At 39.6% G+C, this 27,613-nt stretch overlaps 1 protein-coding gene across 1 annotated transcript; it reads right to left on the bottom strand.

The window, feature by feature from the left end:
* Window positions 1-10,346: 10,346 nt before the first annotated feature.
* LOC147633996 (small ribosomal subunit protein eS1-like) lies at window positions 10,347-13,676 on the bottom strand. Its single transcript, XM_086805075.1, has 7 exons — window positions 13,485-13,676; window positions 13,322-13,369; window positions 13,137-13,242; window positions 11,675-11,812; window positions 11,381-11,566; window positions 10,722-10,922; window positions 10,347-10,635 (listed from the first exon to the last, which is right to left on the bottom strand). Exons 1-7 carry the CDS (start codon window positions 13,493-13,495, stop codon window positions 10,537-10,539), a joined length of 789 nt encoding a protein of 262 aa, XP_086661201.1. The 5' UTR covers window positions 13,496-13,676; the 3' UTR covers window positions 10,347-10,536.
* Between the last annotated feature and the right edge of the window lie 13,937 nt (window positions 13,677-27,613).

The raw sequence follows: 27,613 nt of genomic DNA, 5'->3' as shown, positions 1-27,613 counted from the left end.
AGATTCTTCTCACCTTTTCATAGGTTCTTTCACATTTACACATCCTCTTTTACAGCCTCTAACCAAGGGCTTTTTCCCGCACACACCCTATTCACTTGTATTTTCAACATCTCCCCTCAAGTGAATACTCCTAGTACACCTAGACCCTATACCAAGTTTGCCTCCCCTTACTTAATAGTCCGCGACTAGTGCCTAGCATACCTCCCCTCAAGTTATCTTAGCACACCTGGACCCTATACCAAGTTTCTCTCTTACTTAATAGCCTGCGACCAATGCCTCGAGTCCCTAAACTCATAGTCCTTGACACTCTCTCTCTCTATGTGTCCAAGGCTTACTATAGTTGCTTGCGACCTTGACTAAAGTGCTCACACATACATCTACCGTGTGGCCTACATCATCAGTGGCTCAGAGGTGGTTTTACTTTGTTGGGGCAGGTTACATTGGGTTGTGGGGTCTCTCTCTCTCTTTCTCTCTCTCTCTCTCTCTCTCTCTCTCTCTCTCTCTCTCTCTCTCTCTCAGAAAAGATAATTCGACTCCACTTCCTTTGGAGCCTCCATGAAGTTTGCCGATGTCGTTCCTTCTCCACTGGGTTTGTTGTAGCAGTCTCTTGCCATGTGACCTGGCTTTCCACAATTGTTGCAAGTGAAGATCCTTCCTCCTACTCTGCCTCTTCCTCGTCCTCGTCCTTGAGAGAATCCTCCTCGGGTGAAAAATGTTTTTTCTTCTCCTGCTGTTGAGTCGAGCCCTTTCTTCTCTTTGCCTCTTCTCTCTCGCTCTAGTAGAGCTGCTTCTATGTCGTGTAGCTTCAATTCAGGTACATTCTTTAGTGTTGCTACAATATTTTCATATTCACCTTTGTCCACACTCTTCAGAAGCACTGCTAGTGCCTCATCATCTTCTACCTTTTTGCCAATAGCTGCCAGCTGTTGCTTAATGCTTTTATATTTATTCAAGTGTGTGATTAAAGGTTCACTTTCCTTCATGTCCAATTTGTAGAATTGTATTAACAGGTTTATCTTTGAATTTTTAGCTTGTGTGCCAAATAATTTATTGAGTTCATCCCATGCATCTTTTGCCCATTGTATCCCTGTGATGTGATGAATGATTTCATCACATCACATGCATCTTTTGCCCATTGTATCCCTGTGATGTGATGAATGATTTCATCACATCACATGCATCTTTTGCCCATTGTATCCCTGTGATGTGATGAATGATTTCATCATTTAAACTGAGCGCAATAAGTCCCAATGCTTTTTTATTCCTGCTCTTCCACTCATTTTCTCCTCTCTCTGGGCATTCATCTCTTCCCTCAACTAATCCCCACAGATTTTTCCTCATGAGCAAATACATGGTTTTCGTCTGCCATGTTTAAAACTGCTCCCCATTAAATTTGGCTATTTCCTGTGTGCTGTACTCATGGTGATGTGAAGGGGGTCTTACCTCTTGATCCAATTTCAAGATTCAAGGGTAGTGTCTACCCTTTTACAACTCAATCTAGTGTTTAATAGATGATTACAATAAATTTATCAGCATAAAATCACCAGAAATTGCATTAAATCGAGGGTAACCAATTTGTACAGAATGGTTGGAGTATCAAACCAACTCTGATTTGCAATCTAAAGTTATAGGGATCTGTATCAGATACCTAATGGTTAATTTGAACATTGCACCAAAATATAGTGATTAGCACTGGTTAATCATCGATTAGCAAATTAATCCACTATTTTGTGTGCAAAAAACAAAGTGTGCGGGGAGTCCAGATCTGGTGCCTTAGACTTAAAATGAGCTCAAATGCTTTCAAAGGCATCAATAGCAATGAGTCTCGTAGAGGATTAAGCCAAGAAATATAAGATTTGACCAAATATTGAAAGCTTAATCTCTGTTTTACCAAAGTCACCTGCAGATTTGATTAAGAGCTTGGATCTCACTGTAGACTTGATGAAACTGAATTCTGTCTTCACACCAGCTTGTAGAGCATGCTTGAAAACCCCCGAGGCTAAGAGGAATTGGAGAGATTTGATTTGATGAAGCAGCAATGGCAAAAACTCCTCAAAAAATTGACGGCGCCAGCAAAAATGATGATTTCTCCTAAACGCTTTGGCGGTTTGCTGTGCTGACTTGATGAGCTTGAAGACAAGTGAGATACCTAGCTAGGGCTAGAAGGGTTTGGTCTAATTTAAAGTATGCAAGGAGCTAGAGCTCCTCCATCGACTGGGGGTACAAAAAGCTTCTTAAAAATAGCTTAAAAATTGATTATTTCCTAATTATCTACTAATCTTGATTAATTAGATAATGGGCTCATAAACCTAATGGATTCTAGGCATGGCTCTGATACCATGTTAAAATTTGAGCATTGTGATGAGCTATGGTGGATCAAACACTAGAATCAACATCATTAACAAAGTGATTATTAGCAAATAATTAAGACGTAATTAGTGGGTAATTAGTAAATAATTAAGACATAATTAGTGGATAATTAGCAAATAATGGGCTCATAAACCTAATGGATTCTAGGCATGGCTCTGATACCATGTTGAAATTTGAGCATTGTGATGAGCTATGGTGGATCAAACACTAGAATCAACATCATTAACAAGACGTAATTAGTGGGTAATTAGCAAATAGATTAATGTAGGCATGGATACTCAAAAACCAGCAAATTCTCATTAAGGCAATGCCTCATTTTATAGAGTTTACATCAAGCATCTAATCCCACTGATTTCTCCATGATTCACTCCACCTCTTTTCCCTGATTCTCTCCACCTCTTCACTTTTCCCAGAATATCTCCTAGAATATCTCCACACTTCCCAGAATATCTCCACATTTCCTAAATCTTCTCATGCTACCCTTTATTCTCTCCTAGTAGATTCTTCTCACCTTTTCACAGGTTCTTTCACATTTACACATCCTCTTTTACAGCCTCTAACCAAGGGCTTGTTCCCGCACACACCCTATTCACTTGTATTTTCAACAAAATCCACTAGTGGAGACTCACACATCATGAAAGAAAAAGCCACTAGTCGACGCTCACACATCATAACATCCAGCAGCCCAATCGAAAGGCCCAATCGAAATCTAAAAGCATGGAGCTGAATATTATCCCCCTTGTTGAAATAAGTGATGCTAAAGTGCCAAGTCACCTGGCCAAACAAATCCCATAAACTCAAAGCAAGCCTTTTTGTACCTACCTTATATAAGAGGGGTCACTTTTAAGCCATGAAATAAAGCAAGCTCTCAAGCCTCTTTATGAGGACAAGTCTTAATATTGTAACCTAATTGTGCTTGAGTCTAAAGCTTAATTAGTTTAGTTTATTCATCAAAATTATGATTGCACTTAGATATCATCCACCTTAGCTTAGCTTAACTTAGCACTAATCACATTGTAATTATAGAATTAATTCACCATCTCCATCTCCATAGGAGCTTGGATCCTCAAGTTCTAACTTGGTACCAAAGCCATCCCTATCCCCTTGATCTTCTCTGACCTCACTTATATTAGTTATTTCTCAGCTCCATTAGTTATTTCTCACCTCACTTGTATTAGTTATTTCTCAGCTCCATTAGTTATTTCTCACCTCACTTGTATTAGTTATTTCTCAGTTCCACCTTAGCTTAGCTTAGCTAAGCACTATCCCATTGTAATTATAGAATTAATTCACCATCTCCATCTCCATAGGAGCTTGGATCCTCAAGTTCTAACTTGGTACCAAAGCCATCCCTATCCCCTTGATCTTCTCTCACCTCACTTGTATTAGTTATTTCTCAGCTCCATTAATACTAATTATTTCACTAATCTCCTCATTGGCCCACCTTATCTACAAACTTGGTGAGAGGTGCAGATTGGTAATCCTTGGTTCTCCCTATCCTTTGCACCACTTCCCAGACTCTTTTAGGGGAATCTTCCTCACCCCAAGGTGACCACATAGCCTAGGAATCTCAATAAAATTAGTTGGCTGCAACAACCTGAAATCATCGTTGTCCTCACATGACTGGTTTTTTTATTGATTCCCCCTGTATACTCAAAATTGGGTTAAGCCCTTTTAGGTCTAGCTTAGCATTGCTATAAGCCACTCCACAAATCAAATCTTGAGCCATTTCATCCACGGGAGTAAGCTTGTGGGGATTCATCATTTGCATTGCCTTCTAGTTCTCTCTTGCATTCGATATAATCCTAATAAATTGAAAGAAATTCATGAAAGGAATAGACACTGCGCCTGAGCACTAAAATCAAGGCTCAAGGAGGTAAGACCCCCTTCTCATCATGGAGCATGTAGAAATTATCTCAAGGTTCAATGTGACGGTTTTTTTACATGGCAAAGTGGATTTGGTGTACCTAATTGAGGATGAACAAGTGGAGGTTGAGCCACTTGAGAATAATAAAACATTGGGCTTGAAACCTTGGTGATGATGTGATTAGTCACATTGCCGGCATCAAGGTGCCAAATTTGCATGGTACGAGCTTAACTAGATTTTTAGCACCGACTCAAAGAGCGCCAAGATTAACCTCCTCATGCAATTCTACAAGCTTGAGAAGAAGGACACAGAGAGCATGGCATAACTAAGCTCCTTGAAGAAAGTTATTGAAGAAGATGAGTCTATTGTTGTACTATATTAAAAAGTGTTGTGAGAAAGAACCATATAAATCACTTGTGGCTACACTTAAAAATGTACTTAACACTAAGCTTCAATACATAGAATCATCTTGGCTTGTGCATGAATCAAAATTCAAGGACAAAGTAACATTCACCTCATAGTCAAGTGCACAAGCACTCTATGCCAAAGAGTGGCAAATTTCAAAGCAAATCAATCTACCTCTTCACTTCCAAGATGCTATCATTGTGGAAAACTTGGTCACACAAAGAACAAAAGTCACAACAAACACAAACCAAATCTTGTCCGTGATTTTTTACGAAAAAGCTAGTCACCTAGAAGAAGATTACTACCATAAAAAGAATCAAGCAAACTACATCAAGGTCAAAGATGTTGTAGATGGAAGACAAAGAAAGATGAGAAAGGCCATGGTGTTCCTCACCCCTCTTATCTCTACAAAAAGTGTTTTAATTAGCATATAAGGCCATATGATGCACTCAAGCTAAAATTTATGGCCAAAGTAGCTATAGTGCCAAAGTAGCACAAGGGGGGAGAGAGGAGAGTGAAAGCCTGAAAATTGTACCCAATGTAGCGTCAAGGGTAGGGGTGCTGAAATAAGTGATACTAGAGTATCAACTCACCTAGCCAAAGAAATCCCATAAGCTCAAAGCAAGCCTTATTAGACCTACCTCATATAAAAGGAGTCACTTTTAAAGCAATGAAATAAAAGCAAGCTCTCAATCCTCTTTATGAGTACAAGTCTTAATCTTGTAACCTAATTGTGCTTGAGTCTAAAGCTTAATTGGTTTAGTTTATTCATCATTATGATTGCACTTAGGTATCATCCACGTTAGCACTAATCACATTATAATTAGTATAGGATTAATTCACCCCCACCATCACCATCTCCACGGGAGCTTGGATCCTCAAGTTTTAACTCCCCTTAGCATAGAATAGCCTAAGAGATTCAGTGCCCTATAAGTATCAAAATAATCGCTTGGTAGCTTGCCTAATGTCTACTTCTGGGGGATTGTGCATAAACCTACTCAACTTGGAGACCCCAAACTAAATGGATGGCCTCGTATTGCATAGATAGATGTGCATAGATAGATGAGGCACCCAAAACCTTATAATAAATTGATACATCAAATGGTTTACCTACATCCTGGAGACTGAGCCTAGAACCTATCTCTATTGGTGTAGCAACATGCTTATAGTCTTTAAGACCAATCATATAAGCAATATCTGTATGTACTTTGACTGCAACATCACAATACCATCATCATGCTGCATAAACTATATACCCAAATAATAATATAATAAGCTCAAATTTATCATCTCAAATGACACATGTAATTCAACCTTGAAGGATGAAACCTTCTCCTCGTTAAAGCCTATGAGTAACATGTCATCAATGCATAAAACAATGATTACCCCTCTTTACATAGAGGGTAGGGTACTCTCAATTGGACTGTTGTAAAAACCATTTGCAACCATGTATTTATCTTATTATACCATGCTCTAGTACATCAACCTCCTCATTAAAATCACCATTTAAGAAGGCAATCTTGATGTCCAGCTAATGTACATTCCAACCATGATCTGCTGCCAATGCAATAATACACCCGATTATAGTCATACAAGACATGGGAGAAAAGGTCTTAACATAATCTATGCCCTTCTCCCTCACTAGCATAACCCGATTATAGTCATACAAGACATGGGAGAAAAGGTCTTAACATAATCTATGCCCTTCTCCCTCACTAGCATAACCCTTTACAACCTACCATCAACTTTACGCTTAAGCTTATAAACCCACTTTGTACATGGCCTTTTTACTATAAGTCAAATCTACCAAATACCAAGTATCATTTTTTAGGATTGAGTCTACTCATCTAACATGTCAATGATCATTTTTTAGGATTGAGTCATACCTACCTTACATGGTGTACATCCACTGGTTATTTTCATGTGCTTTCTCAAAGGAAAACAGTTCCTCTTCATTGCATAACTTGCAATTAGAGCATGATCCATAAAAGAATAAGATGCATGATGAGAACATGCAATTGTCTTGCTAGGAAAAGGAGTAGCTAATTTGCTATCCCATAATGTTTGCACCTCATTTCGGCATACCCTTGGATGCTTGTATGGCTGCCCTTTCCTCATCCACTGCATTATCCATAATTGCCTCATCAATAAACTAATCTCTGGGTTGAAATTCAAGCTTATTTTTAACCAGTATGGGCCGATGCTCGTCACCTTATTGAGCATTCATTTTCTCCCCATATGGTTACCCGGCATTGTACAAAGGTAGGAGTGTATCAACGACATCATGTGAGCATACATTTTGTTGTTTTTTACATAAAAGTAGGGGTTGAACTAAGTTGTATAGAGACAACATCTCTACTCACCAAAAATCTTCCCTTGTGGCTAGATGGAAGAGTCTATACCCTTTTCTTTTTTGGTGAGTAGAGACAACATCTCTACTCACCAAAAATCTTCCCTTGTGGCTAGATGGAAGAGTCTATACCCTTTTCTTTTTTAGCTCTATCCCACAAAATAGCATTTTACCACCTTATCATCCAGCTTATTGCATTGTTGCTTAGGCACAAGTGCAGGGTAAGATAACCAAAGCATGCAAATGAGCTACATAGGGCTTCTTTCCATCCCAAGCTTCATAAGGGATAATTGTTTGTAAGGCCTTGGTGGGGCATCTGTTTAGCACATAATTGGCACACATAATTGCCTCTAACCAAAAAAATATGAGACAAATCTTTGCCTTTAATAATACAACATGCCATCTCCATGAAAGGTCTATTCTTCCTCAGGTCACAAAGCAAATGATGCTGGATGAAATAGATCATCACGTCAAGCTAAGATTTTGAGATTTTGAGACAGATAATAACATAATAGGTATCTTAATTAGAGGATCTGATGACCAAGTCAAAGGTGTAATACATTCTTGTCCATACAAGGCCTTAAAGGGAGATATTCCAAGCTTCGATGATAAGGGGCATTATAAGAAAGAAATTATAAGAAAATTCTGCAAGATGTAAAAGTTTAAACCATTTTTTAGGTTCTTGTCTGCAGTAAGCCTTAAGTATATCTTACTATGTAAGGCACCACGCATTGATGTTTTATACCTCTTCCAGCCATATATGCATGAAAGTTTTTGACATATACTCCCCCCCCCTCGATTTGTACAAAAGGTACCAATTATACATGTAGACACATTTTCAGTCTCACAGAAACAAAGTTTCTAAAGAATGTAAAAACCTCTGACTTTGCCTTCAAAGGATACACCCAAGTGTGCTTGGAGTAGTCAATAGAAGTATATCCCCAATCGATGATGTTCTCATAGGACCACACTTATACATCATTACGTATAAGCTGTAATTTATGGACAACCCTTTTATTGATCCATCTTTCAGAAACGATACTCATTGCATCTTGCCCCAAATGCACCTCACATACATATTTGATAGGGGCCTCAAATACAATATATAAGCTATAATTTATGGGCAACCCTTACTGGTCCATCTTTCGGGAGTGATGCCCATTCCATCTTACCCAAAATGTAGCCCTTGCATACATATTTGATAGGGGCCTCAAGCTTTGCCAACTCTAACACCATCTCTTGCCAACAAACTGCTAAAATTCAAGTGACCAAATCGGGCATGCCATAGCTCTGTGTCACTCATAGCACATGTGGCAATAATTGAACAAGTGTTATGTGCCAATGTCTCATACCTATCCAGCCTCTAAAGCACATGGCTTAGAGTACCAGATATATCGCAGTGATGTCTCCATCACTTCGGTCACGAACTGTATACGTGCTCATCAACAAATCTGACCACTAGGCATGCCCTAGCAAGCCCATTATTAGCCTACGTCCACACATCACTACCATATAAATGGCTACAGGTGCTTTAAGGTGACTAGATAAGGCTATTATGTAATCAACAACAGATAGATGTTCATGCATCTGGGATTACCCAAGGGCATATTGATATTTCACGAAAATACATTGTTGACTAATGGAAAAGTTATTGGACAAGCCTTTTTACGAAATGGCAAATAGGGGAGAGAGATTTTTTCTTCTCTTGCATTGCATAAGGTATGTAGGCCTAAAGATGAAAGTGCACTAAGAATACTAGACATTAAGACCCATGCTAGACTATCTAAGTTAATGGGAGTTTTCTTTGAACATAAGTAACCTTGGGCGTTAGTTCCTAAGGAGATGAGTGTTTACATGGCTGTGAGGTGTGACTATGGGGTATTGTTAAAGTTTTCTCTCATGCTCCTCTAGTTGTTAAGAGTATGCCCTTCTCAACATTCTTGATCAAAGGGAGAAAGGGCCAATGCGTTTAGTAGTAGATATTTTCAAACCCCTCTAATGATGTATAATGTGTGATGGTCCCTCTTATTTAACCCCGCTCTTGCATTGCTAAATACTAAGGCACACAAGAGACTAAACAATGGAGAAATATGTCATTGATAATTTGGTTGGAGATGCTAATCACCATTTTGCTTGGTTGGAGAGATGCTAATCAGATCATTGTAATGTTTGATTCTTCTAGATATGTGCATGCTAATTATTCTGGTAAAAATGCATACTAATGTTGCAATTAATATTATCTTCTACGATACGATTTAAGGACTAGTGTTGGGTGGACAAATCCCCTTTATCAGGCCCAAGGATTGTAGAAACATAAACTTGAGTTATTAGAGTTCACCAAGCTTTGGAGGGTTAATATGGGCCCTAGTGTGGACAACAGATGGATGGGTATTTGAAAGTCAAAGATGCCTTTACCTGCAATGAAGTGGAGGTGTTGGAAGGGGCTCCTACCTTGGGAAGAAAATTGCACATTTGGGAGGAGTAACACGTCATAGAGCCAAAGAAGACTTTTAGCATCACTTCTGCGGTTGTCCTACTTTAAGGGCTTTTTTACGCTGTGGTGCAAAGACCATGTCGCGCTGGCGGTCACCTTTGTAAGGTTCACTTGTTTATGGAAGGTGTAATGGTCTAGCTTCGGAAAATGCAAGTGCCCAAGCACAAGGAGGTGATTTCTCGTGGTATATAGGTGCTAGGTACGCATCGAGTATTGGTGGCATAGTAATCTTAAGTACATGCCAATTTTCAATGGCTTATCGATCCTTGGCTTACTAATCTCTCTTTTCTGTTCTTTTTTGTGCTGTGTGAGCTTTTTCATACCATCGTCAACAGCCAGCAGATTTATAACCCACCCTAATGGTAAGGTGTTGAAGTTTCTTGTCATACTAAGGCCCGTTACACATACCCCACCGCACATGTATGGGCAGGGGAGATTGCCTGCCCATGAATTATGGGCGGTGGATACCCCCACCACATCACCATGGGCAGGCAGGGGTATGGCGATGTGTAATGAGCCTAATCTCAAAATGGTGCCAGTGTACTAAATGAGTAGTTCTCCACCATTGCTTTCTGTAACTGTAGACATACAAATCCCGTATCAAAGGGGATTAATACAAGCACATTTTTCTCACATTAGCAACATATTGACTTCCAAACATGTTGAGAAGGGGGAGAGGTAGGACAGGTTTATCACCAATCCTTGAACAAAAGGGAAGAAGGGGTGGAGTCAGTTTTCCAGACCCTTAAACCTGCATTTCTAAAAGATAACTAGAACTTTAATCACACAATTTAATCAACCACAAGGCACGTGATCATTCGAAGACAACCACGAGGCACATGATCATTCAAAGACTAAAATAAGCAGGACACTTAAAAACATGGCATTTAGACATCAAAACAGGTCATGTTACATGCAACCTCCTAGTTGCCACATCATATTTGTACTAAATCCACTCTACCAGAGTAAAAAAATCCGCATAGAAATGCCTTAATGGCAGTCAAGAAAATTTATCCAATTCAAAATTCGAACTCTCTGAAAATTAAGCAGTTAAGCCCCAACTAGTTCAGTCTCAACCTTAGGCTCAGCTTCGTCACCTACAGGCCTTTCAACCTTCACACCCACATCCTCACTGTAATCTCCATGTACCTGCCAAACAGCGATGTCGTGTTCAACCACCACCAGCACATTTCTTTCCAGGATTCTTTCAAAGCTAGAGAAAAACAGATCGTTACCTCCATCAGCTTTCCCAGGTCAAACTTGGGGGCCTTCAGAATCTTCACTTTCCTAATGAAAGTGTTTTGCAACGGGTAGATACCAGCAGTGGCCTTCTCAATCTCCTTCCCAATAACTTCTGGGATGAACTTTGCCACAAGTTCCTTCAGGTCACAAGACTGCGCCTCACGAACCATAATTTCTGTCATCTTCTTTCGGATCTGCAAAACAGTTTACAAATAAGACTGCAGAATCTCAATCTTCAACATAGATCATGAAATTATGAAACTATGTGCAAAACACAACAGGATGCTCATGGCAAGACAGCCCATGGGACTAGTATGAAAACACCAACCCAGGAGACATGAAGATCTCTACAGTGGAGAAAGGAGAACATATACTCATGCTGTCCAACGACATCAGCCCCCCACTACCCCCTACCCAAAAGAAAACTAAGCATTCGTGAAGATAAACTCCAGCCCACAAAACAAAACCCATCAACACTGGAGAAGATAAGGATAAGCATTCATGCTGTCCAAACCCCCCCAAAGTAACCTTCCAAACAAGGATTGCATGTATGCATTTCAAAATGAATGCCGCATGGAGCATCCTTAATGCATGGTTGCTGCCTCCCAAAACTTCCCCCAATTAGGACTTCAGAAACCAACTTAGAGCTTGCCTGTCGGATCTGACTCGTCTGCGCATAGCAGGTTTTCTTGATCTGGTTTGGACGTTTCTTGGTAAAAGCAATGCAGAACATCCTCAAAGTATAGTTGTCTGTAGTCTTCACATCCACATGAGCCTCAATCAGAGACTGCCACTTCCGGACTAGGGAACGCAGTTTGTCGGTCGTAAAATCCATCCCCTGTCAGCAGACCAACTAATGATCAGCAAAAAGCCAAAACAACCAAAAACTCATCCCATCTCCCTCTCTCTCTCTCTCTCTCTCTCTCTCTCTCTCTCCCCTACTCACCCAGAAATTAGTGAGTACATTCTTGCCCTGGACATCTTCGGCCCGAAGCTTGATCTTGCGGGCAGACTGATCTTCATCCTGCTGAAGATCAGCAAGAGAGCATTCAAATACTCTACCCTTCAGTCCATCTGCAGCAATCTGCACGAAACCCCAAAATCTCAAAATCCGAACCAGAATTTCAAAAGCAATCAGACTTCAGCTCACCACAGCCACTTTTAGCTTGTATATGCCCTCAAAGCAGTGTATACAACCTACTGGAAGGGTTCAACAATGAAACGATTGTATGTTTGACTGCACAGTTTATCAATAAGTCCTAACAGAAACCGGTCAGGCATTTAGAAGGCATAAAACGAGATCAAGAAATAACCAACAGAAGTCAAGATACTAGTAGCTACATCATAGGATTAATTACATCGGAATACTTCACCCCAGAAAAAACTCATGCAAACTAGCATGAGCATGGACAGGTTGAGAAAGGCACAGGCTAGAAAGTAAGGAGCTGGTTGGCAACACAGCTGAATAGCAATACCTCATCTGCACTGAATCCATCAAAAAGTTTTGCAGAGTTACATTTTCAAGCTCAAAACAATGTCCCTAGCCCAACAACTACGTTTTCCACAGAAATGAACCTGTGTCTCCAGGCAAGTTTTACATCAACAGGATGATCCCATTAGGACCTTGCCGATTCTAACTATGGTTCATTGGCATAGCATCGCATCAGTGAACAGGAAGCCAATGAGTCAATGAAAGCACAGACCAAAGATGTGAACATTCTCAATTGCACCATGCCTGATCGCTGTCAGCAGATCAAAATCATGCATTTCCTAAAAAAGAGGTCGCAACAAAGAGGATGCTGGTGTCTTAGACTCGTGATTGGAGTATTAATTTGCCCGATACTGCCCCACAAACACTTCAATGGACCAACATTGGCAGTAAAAAGAAGGCAGCACTGCTTGAATATCCGACAGCCCCTAACATGTAAATCTCCCATCAAACACACATATGGCCCAGAGATCGTTGGACACCAAACAATGGAGTAAGCAGGTGAGCTCAGAATGGATGGGAGCTCCATTACTGGAGCCCTGAGATTACTTACATCTTAGCCAAATTGCCTTATAACATATGGGATGAAAACCTCTCATTCAAAGCACATAAACAATTCAAGGTTCTTTCAAGGCTCTAGTCAGCCCTTGACCTTTCACACCATAGCTGCCCAACCCTTCTGCGACCACAAAGTGATCATCAAAACTGGGGATGTATTCAAACGGCACATGCGTAGAGCTCTCTAGTTGTGAAGGCGCTGGACCTATCTCTTATTTATTAAGAGGATTACGGATTTCAGTATTAATACACACATACTGGCAAACAGTGAAGAGAAGTCAGGTTAAGAAAACAAGGAATCCAGTATCAACTTATGAGCCAGTTGTTCATATCAAAGCAGAGAGAGATCAAACAATCTAACCTTGGTACCCTGAGTTCTGGTCACTAGGGTCTTGCCGATGGATCGCTGGTTGAAGGTAGAGGGGGCTTTCACATCGTACCAGTCCTTCTTGGAGAAAGGGTCAACACTGCACAACCAAGTAAAAGGATGAGAAAACGCAAACGCACGCTCCAACACAAGCGCCACTACACAGAGACCAGACTTACACTTTCTTCTTGCCTCCTTTCTTGCCCTTGGAGATGCGCTTGTTTTTCCTGCAAGGAAAACCTGTAAATATCAGCGATAGAGAGCTGCGAGATGGGAAAACCCTAGAAATGTCTGCAAAAAGGAAACTCCAGGTACAGGAACCCTGGATGTGAATAATGTTACCCGACGGCCATCGCTCCTCACGGGGGCGAAGAAAGCTACGCGATACAGCACGAAGAGGGCTCCTTCGCAAAAGAATCCATGTTAGGTTTTGTCTGCATACTTATTATTGCAACGAAAAACCCTAGAGCAAGATCACAGTTCACATTGGCTTTCATATGGCCGTCGCACCAAATCCATCCCGCCCGCTCGCCCGCCCGTCCGTCCTGTGTTTTGCCATCATAACCTGAGCAGCAAAGGGCACCCAAAGCTTTGTGTAACTAGCCTTAGGGTCTTTGAGTTGACCAAACACAAGCAAAACATGGGAACATCTAAAACAAACTTTCATGCCAGAAAGCTCAAAACATTGTGGTGCAAGATTTTCGGATGGGATAGGGAAGATTTTTCTTGGACAAGTCGAGAATGCAATTGGTTGTCAATTCCATGAGCAAGGACTTCACCTCATGCAAATGTTTGTGTGATCTGTAAAGACTCAAACAAAGGGTACGATGGACCTTTCATGTTCATCTCGATTTTTTAGATGAGGAGTGAGGAATAGGTGAATCAAGCCCCATAAACTAGGTTTAATTTGCATGAATGTTACATACTAATATATATTCTATGTTAAGAATTTAAGTGCGATCTTTCTTTCTTTTGTGCATCTTGGTTTCTCTGTTAAGAATTTGAGTATGACCTGTCTTTTGTGCATCTTGGTCTAGCTATAAATAAAGTCTCCTTTCGCCATGTATGTTCAAATTTCACATGTCCAATCAAAAAATTGGTAATTTCTCTACATTTCAACTAACCAAGGCTCATGGCTTGACCTCCAAGATGCCCCCCCATGAAACTTTATGAGGCACAACTTTCAACATTACAAGGATAATTTTTGAGACCTCCGGGTTGAAAGAAACAACCCCACTTCTCTAAGAATACCAATGTTCAATAATTATATCCAAGAGTGATAAGAGTTACAACATCGTTAGTAAACTTGTTTGCTCACCGATGGGTAGAAGCCCTTATCTCTCCCAATGCAATAGGCAAAACTCTTTAAGAGGCCATAATGGAAAATGAAGCCTTTGGCTGATAAAACAAGAAAATGCCAATTCACCACATGAGCCACGTCTAGTAGTATAACACACAAAAGGTAGAAAGACTATGTGGGGACTATGTAGAATGGTTATGAAGGGGGCCATAAACCACCGACTATATACATGACCATATGCTAAATGAGCGACTATATACAAGACCCACAAAAGTGTCTATATACACAAGCATATGCTAAATGAGCAAGCTTCTAGTTCAGACATGGTTGGCGACATGATTTCTAGTAGTTTTTATTTATTAATATGATGGAACTTAAGGGTATCAAAATTATAACCTTACTTGAATACATAATAACATGTCTTGTTTTGCATAGTCCACATTCTTCAAGTCAAAAGTGGTGATGTTGTGGACATGATTTCTAGTAGTGTAATGTAGGAAATTATGTGCTTGGTTGTACTACACATGCACATGTGGAACAAGGGCCTAGGCACATGTGGAATGAGGGCCTAGGCACATGATATGGGGCATAGGACTTGAGTTTATGGGTGGCACATGTGTGAAAGGTCCTATGAGTAAGTGACTATATAAGTCACTTACAGGATAGTTTGTACCAATCTTTAATATCTTTTATGAATACACATTACCTTGATGCCTATGAGTAAGTGACTATATAAGTCACTTACAGGATAGTTTGTACCAATCTTTAATATCTTTTATGAATACACATTACCTTGATGCCTATGGCACAAGCTTCCATGGTGAGCTTCTCCCTTCATGAGATTCTAGGATGGTGACCAACACTCATGTTGTCTACTCCATGTAATGAGCGGGCCTCCTTCTTGCAGTGGTATCAGAGCTCATGCTTTTTATCCATTTTTAGTATTTTCTTGAAGTTCTTGATTTTCTTGATCTTCTTGATTTTCTTGAATTTCATCTGAAAATTTCTTGGAAATCTTGATCTTAACATGGAAATGTTTCAATTATGGATGTTATGATCAATAGAAGTGTTGAGAAATTCTCGATTGTTTTGACCTTTCTTGATTTTCTTGAAATTTCCTTGGATTTCTTGATTTCTTGGCAAAATTACATGAGATTGCATAGATTTGATGATTCTTGATTTGGAGTGAGAAGATAGTATCAAATTTGAGTTAGGTTTGATGAATTTGGGAAAAGTGGTGATGATGGAAGCTTCAATTAAATGAGATGGGACCAAAAATGGTGAGGGGATTAATTTTTATTGTAAGAGAAAAAAAATTAGGGAAAAAAATTATGCATCGTGGAGCTATGGCCACCTGTGCATCTAGGGTTTAATGTAGGTCTGAGGGGAGAAAGAGACGGAGAGCAGTGGAGGAGCAGTGTAGCTATTTCTTATGACGCCTCCACTCCCAACACCGTGTTTGTTTCCTCCATAGCGCTGCTCACAACAGATTCTAAGCTGGCATTTGAAGCACACAATAGGCGTAGCAACCAGCACACAACAGGCGGATCATAACCTCATTTCGAGTTGGCATTTGCAGGCGCAACCAAATCTAATTTCGAACAGCGCATCATAACCTCGTTTCGAGCTCAAGCATATTTCAAACCCGTTTTCTTCAAAATCCGCTACTATATTGAGCCACTGAAATGGGTTAGCCATAGGCGATTGTGAGCTTAAGCTTCAACTAATGCTTATTATTTTGCCTCTTGAGCAAGAAACGGTATTGGAAGGCTGTAGTAGCAAAAGAAAAAAGAAAAAGAAAAAAAAGAGCAACTTGTTTTGGAGGAAGACGGAGCTCTTCACCATCAAATGCAAGCATTAGGGTTTCTATCATTGGTGAGTCTCTCAAGCAAACCAAATCTAGTTTCGAATAGCACATCATAACCTCATTTCGAGCTCGCCTTTGAAGCACACAAAAACAAGCGGGTTTCAAACCTGTTTTCTTCAAAATCCACTACTATATTGAGCACTGAAATGGGTTAGCCATAGGCGATTGTGAGCTTAAGCTTCAACTAATGCTTATTATTTTGCCTCTTGAGCAAGAAACGATATTGGAAAGCTGTAGTAGCAACAACAAAAAAAGAGCAACTTGTTTTGGAGGAAGACGGAACTCTTCACCATCAAATGCAAGCATGAGCAAGAAACGATATTGGAAGGCTGTAGTAGCAACAACAAAAAAAGAGCAACCTGTTTTGGAGGAAGACGGAACTCTTCACCATCAACTGCAAGCATTAGGGTTTCTATCATTGGTGAGTCCCTCAAGCATATTCCATCAATTTGTTGCTTCAATGGCTCATTTCTTGCAAAGGAGGTTCAAGATTTGGGGGTTTTTTTATGAAACCCTACCTATTCCCGAGAAGTGGTGACTTTCTTCATAGTAAGCTTGATTTTTCACCATAATGGCACTATTGGTTGCAATTGTGAGGTTCTTTGATCAAGAAACCGTGGCAATGGAGCTTCTATGCTATTTTCTTGATTTCATGAGGGTTTTATAATAGCCATACATGCATAGATTAGTTTGTTCTTGAATCCACACCAAACTAGTGGTTCATTTGGCAATAATATCTTAGTATTGGCTTGATTGAATGCATTATGGTGAAAAGGGGATTGTATTGAGCTCATTGGATGCATTTTGATGGACATGGCACATGCTTAATACTTTATTTGGATGCCTTCCATGGTGAAAAGGGAATTGCATTAAGCTTATTGGATGCATTTTGATGGACATGGCACATACTTATGGTTTATTTGGATGCCTTCCATGGATTTCTTGAGCCCATGGGGTGAGGGGCTTTGTACTGGAACCCTTTGGGAAAGCATAGGGCTGTTGGAGAGCTACATTACATGGATCATGTTATGGATCAAAAGGGGAATCATATGATGGGCATATGATATATGCCATGATTTTGTATAGCATGAGTTCATGCGTTCAATTGTAAGTGATCTACACTCTCATCCATTTATAAGCTTTCAATTGATTCTTGCATAAGTACAAAGCTAAATATGTGGTGAGGGTACCTTGGCAATAAGGAGAAGAGGCAAGGACTGTGTGTCTTGAACTCATCGTGCCATGAGTGCCTTGGTAAAGTGGTACGGTGAGGGATTAGGTACTTGGCGAGAAGACATGGCCCAAACTTAAGCCCTATGAATTCAAACTTGGGTACAAGGGTTGGAAGAGCTTAGCTAGGAGATTAGTAAGCTTTAACATGCTTCATCACCAACAATCATCTTGTTGGTAATTGCATTTAGAGAAAAGCAATGGCACATGACACAAGTTGGTAATTGTATTTGGAGCAAAGCAATGGCACAAGAAAAGTGGAAAAGATTGCAATTATTTGGTATATGCATATTGCCTATGCTTGGGCATTATTTGTGATCACATTTTGGATTGAGTTTTGGTAGCAATTGCCCAAAAGTCACACCAAAATTTCTTTAAAATATAATGCCAAATGCTTATCTTGAGTCAATACATGCTATTTGACATTGGTAAGATCATTGGTGGTCAAGTTTGATGCATTCGAGACTAGTGGGGCAATTTTGATTACACGCAAGTAGTGTAGAAAAGCTTAATTCAGTCACAGACGGTGAGGGCTATTTTAAAGGGGTTTGGAGTGTTAGATAGCACTACTAAAGAGCTTCCTAAAACAAGCATTAGAACCCCCGATTCGAAATTTGCAAAGATGGTGAACTTTGACATTTTCCACCACATTGTTTTTGGGACAGATTGTACAAAACCTTGGCCCAGTCACATAAATCCCTTGAGCTGATGGAAAAGTGATCGCATAGCATGAAAGTATATATCAAGTGCTTTCCATCAAGCCCAAGCATGCCTGATTCGGAAATCGTTTGACCGGTCAACTTAAAGTGGTTGACTTTTCCACTGGTCAACTTTAGTCAACATGTACCAATTGAGGACATTAATAAGTGTCATGAAACGGCACTATAAAAGTTGTACATTATGAGATATTGGCCACCCAAGCCCTAATTAAGTAATTTTTGGACACCCAAGTGTGAATAAGGGCCAAATGTATATAAGGCATTTTCTCATAAATGAAAAGACATAATCCCCTTCTGTGCTATAGAGAGCTCTTCTTTGTGTCTTGAGAGAGATAGAGATAGAGAGCATTCTAGCATTGTGCCTCTTCTATGCTTGTATGATTCATGCATGTGTGGGAGAGTGAGAGAGAGTGATTGTCTTATGCGACAGTGTGAGCGACTCTACGGTGACAGCGTGGAGGTGGAGCTTAACAAGTGAGCTTGGAGGTCTCAAGGGACTCAAGTTTGAAGCATTGGTAAGTGCCCTACGATAGTTGTGATCTATTGCTTAACCTTTAGGTGAATGCATTGAGTTCCCTCTTAGAGGTGTGGTAGCTAGCCCATAACATTATTGGCACCGTTCCCGAGGAAACACTTTGTTTCTTCCTTCCTCTTGGAGTTTCAGCTCCCATTGCATAAGATTCAAGATTGCCTTTATATTCTAGCAGTGCATTGTGTAGGAAATGAATGGATAAGAATTGTGTGGAAGTAAAACATCGTGTGAAATTGGTTGTGCTTGTTGTGTATATGTGTGGTGGAGTGGTCTTGGAATAGAGCTTCACTGTTTTTTCTAGTTAATTTTGATATTTGCATCATTGGAAGCATCAACGTGAATGAGCAGGTTAGTGTTCTATTTTTATTCTTTTCCAAAAATCCATAAAATTCTAAAAAATAAGAAGCCACAGACTATGCCTTGAACTTATATTCCTATGGCACAACCATTTTGGGAACGGTTGGATAAGTATTTTGCACCCAAAATCATAATAGTCGACGTAGGAAGTTTCCACGTGAAACTACAGGAAAATGTTCGCGCCATAAATTGTTTTCTGCAACTTCACGCCCCGAACCACTCCTGGCACATCTCCATCGTGGGCAATTGGATGAGCAGTGTCATCCCTTGTTTCTACAAAACCTAGTCTTTCAAGGTTTGTCATCTCCTTGAACCACTCCCCATGACTTGTCATGTGGTTCGAAGCACTTGAATCAACGTACCATACATCATCTTTATGTGCTGCTTCAACATTTTTAGACATGGCATTAACGACATGCTGCATAACAAACAACCTTTCATTATCCTCATTGTTTCTTCTCGAGGATGCATAGTTGTTTTGCTGCAATTTTCCAATTTGCATGTCAGCCTGCTTCTTATAAAACAATGTGCCTGCACATGTCCAGGCTTACCACAATAAAAGCATCCACGTGTATCATTATACTGCCTTTGCCAATTTCCACGACCTCTTTGACTCCCCCTCCCTCTGAATTGGCCTCTTCCACCTGCGTGTTGTTGTTGTTTTGTGAATTTTGGGACTGTTGTTGCTGTTGCTGTTGTGGCCATAATTTTGATTACCTGTTCAGCCACCTCCTTGGCCGTGTCCACGCCTCCTCTACCTCGTCCTCTTCCTGAACTTGTGTAGAAGGCCTGTTGCTCTGAACTCTTTGTTTTGTGAAGTCTGTTGGTCTTCACCCAAGCTCTTCTCTTCTATAATCAACATAGACACCAAATCTAAGAAATTGGGAATGTTTTCCCGAGTCTGAATAGACGTCTTGAACGCCTTGTATTGTGGCCCGAGACCACGTAGACAGACTTCCACCTTATCATCATCATCTACTGAAACGCCAATAGATGCAAGGGATTCCACACACACACACACACACACACACACACACACACATGCAGCACACATACATGCTAGTATTACAAGAGGAAGATGTTGAATTAGTTTCTCTCCATGGGTTCAGGGATACAAGAAATACAAGAGCTTGAATATGGAGTGGGTATCATTCATATTTGCAAGGTTTGGAAGGGGTACATATTGATCCTAATTCTTATCAGGTTAGGTGTAGCATGCATACGACGAGGAGGGCTAGCATTGCTACCTCACTCTTAGCATTTAGCTCACCTCAAAGGAAGGCCATAAGGGCATGGGAAGTAGGTAGGAGAGGAGAACAAAGGGAGAAGAGGAAAAGAAAACTTCAGCTGAAGCCCAAATCCGACGAGAGTACTAAGAAGGTAAAACTTGTTGACAAGATTGTTTACGACTTGGAAGAGATTTGGGAAGAAGACATGGTCTGAGATTATACAAGTGTTGTGTGACCCATGCATTTCAAGATTTTTGGAGGAGTAGCATGTAAGGAATAAATTTCTTATGGCACTGAAGGAATCGATACAATTCCTAAAGAATCCAAAATCTAGTAATGAACTATTTATCAAGAGAAGCACACTAACTTGTTTAGTTAGTGCATTGTCATCAAGGGATGACCTTACCCCATCACTCATGCGTCTAGATCCCACGCATTTTAAGACTTGTGGAGGAGCAGCATCATGCAAGGAAGAAATTTCTTATGCCACTTAAGGAATCAATACAATCGCTAAAGAATCCAAAATCTAGCACAACGAACTATTTGTCAAGAGAAGCACAATAACTTATTTAGTTAGTGCATTGCCACCAAGGGATAGCCTTACCTTCAAACCCTTTACAAAGCCCAAAATAGACTATTATGTGATGGGTATATGAGAAAGACATTTTCCCCCAAAGAATCATAAGAAGGGTATATGTTGAGCACCCTATCCATTTTCTTGATGACTCACACATAAGATTTAAGGCAATCAACATAATTATAAGCATATGTTTAACTACATGAGTGGCTTCTGCACTTTCATTAGCACGTAGTAGTTGCATGTTCTGCACAAAGTATGTGTTTAATGTGCTTTATATATGCTCATAAGTAGAGAATATATTCTCTCTACCACATAAAACATGCTTTATAGCAAATAAAATATGTTGTACTTTCTATGGAATGAGCTATAGAGTCTACAAAACGTAGAAGAAGCACATCCAAGTACAACCTCTTAGCACTTGTACTACATCCTTTGTGCTTCAAATCATTGACAGTCTACTTGAAAGCATAAATATAGCACATGAGCCCTTGCCTATTGCTTGAAATCATGTATATTCTGCTTGAAAACACAATGAATATACACAAGGATCCTTCTTTCTGCTTGAAAGATCGCCCTTTTTCTTTTAAGCACAACCCAAACACATAATAAGCTGTTAGTGTGCTTGAAAGCACATTTAAGAAGCTTCAAACCATAATCCGTGTGTTTGAAAGCACATGCTATAACATGTAAAGCACAAAGCAAACACATGCAAAAAACATGCTATAACCCAAACACATATAATAAGCTGTTGGTGTGCCTGAAAGCACATTTAAGAAGCTTCAAACCATAATCTGTGTGCTTGAAAGCACATGTTATAACCTACAAAGCACAAAGAAAACACATGCAAAGCACATGCTATAACTTGCTCTATAATCTGCAAAGCATAACACAAACACATGATGCTCACTCTCTACATAAATCACAATCTGTATGCTTATAATCAATCTTGGACACATCACTTACCGCCGCCATGTAACCAAAGCCATTATTGAAGGCCAGAGTGGAGATGAGGATGTAGAGGAAACCTTGATGAAAGAGAAACTTTTACATTTCAGATGATAAAAATCATGACACACTCTTTGTGCAACATTGTTTTTTGTTGCATGTAAAGTGGTTGCAAGAACAAGGCTAGCACTACGTGTGGTCAGATGGGTGTGCAGTACAATTCAAGGCAAAGAGACCATCTTATTTTGTTGCCAAGGTACTATGGTCTCACTAATGTAGAGATGACTTGGAATTACTTTGGCTTTGGTTATGGAAAAGGTGAACATGATGGCACAGAACAATTGTGAAAGGGAATCTTACACACGAGCAACTTAAGACAAATGGGGTGAGGTTGAAAAATGTAGCTGATGTAGTGGCTTTCTTGAAGGATACACTTAGTGGCACAACACTCACAAATAGCCTTCAAAAGAAGGAAGTTTTATGATTCTTTTAGGAGATAAAATTGGGTATAGAACTATCTCATTTAGTAAAATCCATTAAGTTTCCAATGGAAAAGATGGACAAGGAGTCTAACAAATACTACTTGTCCTCTAAGGTTCATGATCCTATTCTCAACAGTATGGCAGTATTATGCCATATGACATTGCCGAATATCATGTTACTTGTAACCAAGAATTTTTTCTACTTCAAAATCTATTTTGTGTCTACTCTCTTGCACTTCATTCTTTTTCCCCATGATGTTTTAAAATACAAAGTACATCTTCTCAGTCTTGCAAATTCCTTACACATTAGTTTAACTAGGTTTAGGGGTTGCTGCAAATGCTATTAGCAAGCATGTTTGTGTGTGTATAAAGCATACATTCTACAAGGACTCGAAATGTAAAGCACACAGCTAGTGTGCTATAAAGCACATAGTCAATGTGTTGTAAAGCACACAGTCAGTGTGCTATAAAGCACATAGATCTCTGTTATGTGCACATTCATGATACCTATACTAACCTATGTGCTTTTCAAAGCACAACAATGTTGTAAACCTCACATTTAGTGTGCTGTAAAGCACACAATCAGTGCTATAAAGCACATAGTCACTACTATAAAGCTCATGATACCTATACTAACATGTGTGATTCAAAGCACAATAGTACTATAAAGCTCATAGTTACAGCACACTGTCAATGTGCTATATAAAGCACATAGATCTTTGTTATCTATGCATTCATGATACACCTATAAAGCTCATGATACCTATCTATACTAACATGTGTGATTCAAAGCACAATAGTAATATAAAGCTCATAGTTATGGCACAGTGTCAGATCTTTGTTCGCTCTATGCATTCATGATACCTATACTAACTTGTGCGCTTCAAAGCACAACATCTCTATAAAGCTCACAGTTAGTGTGTTGTAAAGCTTGCAGTTAGTGTGCTATCAAGCACCTAGATGTTATCTAAACCACGTGGTACTATAAGTGTTTCCATCACCATCCTAAGTTGACTATGTGCTATTAAACAAAGATTCTGTTTGCTATAAAGCACAAATATTATCTTTTATAAAGCACACAGCATGACAAATATTGTATAGGTTTAGAGGAGACTCAAAACACTTTATATACATATACAAAAGTGTTTAATTAAATAATTGGCATGTATAAGAAGCTTAAGATACCCAAAGCTGACATATTAACCATTTCATATAAATATGAGTATCTTCCTTTACAAAAAGAAGTATATTTCTTTACAAAACAGAAGTATATGTGAAAAAGTAGTTTTTGTTGTGTGTGGATGCTTGAAATCGGCATTTGAATAAGAATTTGAATACAAAAAAGGAGAGGACTCTCCAATATCATCATATGGTAGATATGCCAACTCACACACATAATTGCTCGATGGCTACGGGGCATTAGTTTGCTTGCCTTTCTTTTTCTTTTTTTGTGCAACCGGCTAACCAGGTTTATGAGGACAAGGCTTACGTTTTGGGACAAGAGAGGACAAGGGAGCATCAAACTCATTGGAAGAGGAATTTATTGGGCTCTCTACTTTCCCAAGAGACTTCCTAGGAGAGGTCCTTCTTGGCATCTTTGTAATATCTAGAGCAGTCTCTTCTTTCCACTTAGCACATCAGATCAAGTCCCTTGTCTTCTAGGTGTGCCCAATTTGCCACCAGTCTTCTCTTCAAGAATGTTTGATGGAGACCTTCTTTGATAGTTTCCAAAGTCTTCACATGAGCAAATTCGAGAGACGTCTTTGTTGAATGCTTCTTCTCCTTTGCCTTTACACATGATCTTGCACCTTCTTTTGCATCACCCTCTTCATCATGCAAACAAAAAGAGGCGCAAGATTAGCACGTTCCCCTTCCTTGCCACCACCTTGAGCATACATTTTCACAATGGAGGCAATATCTGTGGCATGCAAAAGCCCACCACAGCCGTGTTAACTACTTTCCAATTTCATCATATGGCAAATATGCCAACTCACACACACATAATTGCTTTGATGGCTACATGGCATTGGTTTTCTTGCCTTTCTTTTTCTTCTTTTTTGGGACCAGCTGACTAGGTTTATGAGGACGAGGCTTATGTTTTGGGACACGAGAGGACAAGGGAGCAGCAAACTCATTGAAGGAGGGATTGATTGGGCTATCTGCCTTCCTAGGAGACTTCTTGGGAGAGGTCCTCCTTGGTGTCTTTGCAATATCCAGAGCAGCCTCTTCTTTCCACTCAGCATTAGACCGAGTCCCTTGTCTTCTAGGTGTGCCCACTTTGTCCCCAGTCTTCTCTTCAAGCATGGTTGATGGAGGACCTTCTTTGGCAAATTCAAGGGAGGCCTTTATTGAATACTTCTTTGGCAAACTCAAGGGAGGCCTTTATTGAATACTTCTTCTCCTTTACCTTTACACATGATCCTGCACCTTCTTTTACACCACCCTCTTTATCACCTGCCACATTTTACTCTAGGTTAGTCCACGAACATGCATTGAGGGACATATACCACAGAAGCCAAACGTGCATTGAGTGCAAAATATATACTTTTACCTTTGTTTGAAGTAATCGCTTGCTCTGCAAAACTCACTGATTGCCTTCTACTAATAAGAAGGCATCAACTTGCACCATATCATCATACTTGAACACTACATTAGGGAATTGTTCTGCAAACAAAAAGAGGCACACGATCAGCATGTTTCCCACTACTGCATATTCCAAGACTATTGGTCTGAGTTATACCACAAGTGTCATGGGTGTTCACAGTGCTTGTGTTTTCACCTTCCTTGCCACACCACCATGAGCATACATCTTTGCAATGGAGGCAATATCTATGGCATGGAAAGGAATCAACCATACATACATAATAACATAGTAGCCTTATAATATCTTGATGTTTACTTGTGCTCCTAGATATCTTGGGCATGGATGCTGCTTTAATACCAATCATCTTGATGGTTTATGGGGGATGGATTCCCCACAACCATTCCTTCTACATTAAATAAACCGAGAGCACAATAACACAAAGCACATGTAGTGGTAGACATGACCACAAGGTAAAGAGAAGCATTGCAACGCTCCTGCATCATGAAAAGGGAACCCACAACCACTATAGGTTTCACAGCCACCTATTGTTACCACGTCTCCTGTACCAACTAAGAAAATTGGAGGGAGTGCATGAGCACCACGAAGGTGCCCATGTTCAGTCGTGGCCTTTAGAAGCAAATAGAAACTTGAAAAGTCTACCTCTTCTTTGTACATCTTTTTTTCACACAAGTTTGAATGCAATAATAAATAGTCAGTAGTATAAGTATAGGACACATGATACTTTGCAGGCAATTTGTGGACCCAAGAACAAGAACAACCACACAATATTGTTGTGCTTTAAGAGCACATATTGTGCTTTACATCACAGTATACAAGCAAGATGCACAATAGGAAAAACACAAGTTCCACATGAGTGCTTTATACCATACACCTTCCCTTTCTACTTGTGCTCTTAAGCACATCACTTGTGGTAGGAAGCATATAACATTTTAAACACATGCTATACAGAAACATAGAATGCTTTATATCATCATAATGCAAATGCAAATGCACTCTCATCTTGTACTCTAAAGCATACATATTGTGATATCAGGCATAATAGAGCTCAAAGCACATGCTATCAACATAATACATTAACAACACAAGGAGCACAATACATATGTGTTTACAGAGTCTATTGGCACTTTGAAGCATTGTATTGTGTTGTAAAGCACACCAATAGAAAGCATAAAACATTTTAAACACATGCTATAAACTAACATTCATTCTGTTATCAAGCAGAGCAGACACACAAAATGCTTTATTCCATAGTGCAAATGCTTTATGCACTCTCCTCTTGTGCTCTAAAACATATAGATGGTGATATTAAGCACAAAAGGGTTGGAAGCACATACAACATAATACATTAACATCACATGGAGTACAATACATATGTGTTTACAGAGTCTATTGGTGCTTTACAACACTTTATTGTGTTGTAAAGCACCAATAGAAAGCATAAAACATTTTAAACACACGCTATAAACTAATATTCATTCTGCTATCAAGCAAAGAAAACACATAGAATGCTTTATATCATAGTGCAAATTCTTCATACAATCTCCTCTCTAAAGCATATAGATTGTGATATGAAGCATAAAAGGGCTAGAAGCACATTGTATCAAGCATAACATAATACATTAACAGCACAAGGAGTACAATAAATATGTGTTTACAAAGTATATTAGTTCTTTACAGCATTGTATTGTACTATGAATCACAACTTCAAGAGAAGCACATGCTGTAATTTTTTTTTTGCTATGTTGTGACCTTTAAAAAAGCTCAAGGCATGCAATTAGTTAGATATTTGTGATGTAATATGTTAATGCTTCAAGGAGAGGACTTTATGCTCTAAAACACAATAGAAAAATTATAACCACTAGGAATTCTTTGAATCACATCATGCATAAGGGCCACGTAACCTACAAATGCAATGTCATGCATAAGATATGAAAAGCATATGCAAGGCATTACAGAACATCATGCATGAGTTACAATTTGCATTACAACACAATGTTTGGTGTATACATCATACCTTTGCATGATCAACCTTCTTCTAAAGCTTGACATGTCAACATGAGTGAACACTTTGCTAAACTTTGTTGGCTAGTGAGACAGTTAGTGGTGCTACCCCTTTCTCTTTCAATTCACAAAGGAGTTCTTGTATCTAATCCGATATCTCGTCTCTTAGACCAGACATCTCTTGTGCTCTCTCTAAGACTCCTTCGCCACATGATGCAATTCTTGCATTGCTACTTCAAGGGAGCATGATGCTTTTGACACATCATCCATCATAGGATCTTGCCTTTTGTTGGCCAATACTATCATCCCTTTGAGCATGTGCATAAACTCCTTCCAACCTCACAATCTAATATGTCGATTGAAACTCGACCAAGACTAACTCAATCCCATGTTATCACGAGGCCTTTCACCTCCACGCAACATCCTTTCTTTGTTTTTCGACCTCTCCATCTTGTTATCCAAGTCCTTATGTTTCTCAACTCGGCAAGTATGGTGAGGATAGGCAAGGAGATGAGCGCAATGCAGAGCGGTTGCACAAGGGTCCAAACTAAACAGAGTGCCAAAATCCATGCATTTGACTAGTACTTTAGTTACAACCCACCACTCCAACTCGTACTACCCACT

This window comes from Cibotium barometz, chromosome 11, assembly GCF_041138505.1.
Source record: "Cibotium barometz isolate CiBa-2024 chromosome 11, ASM4113850v1, whole genome shotgun sequence".
In the NCBI taxonomy this organism is placed as follows: Eukaryota; Viridiplantae; Streptophyta; class Polypodiopsida; order Cyatheales; family Cibotiaceae; genus Cibotium; species Cibotium barometz.
The sequence above is the reverse complement of the archived record's forward strand: the minus strand, read 5'-3'. Positions and strand labels throughout refer to the sequence as shown.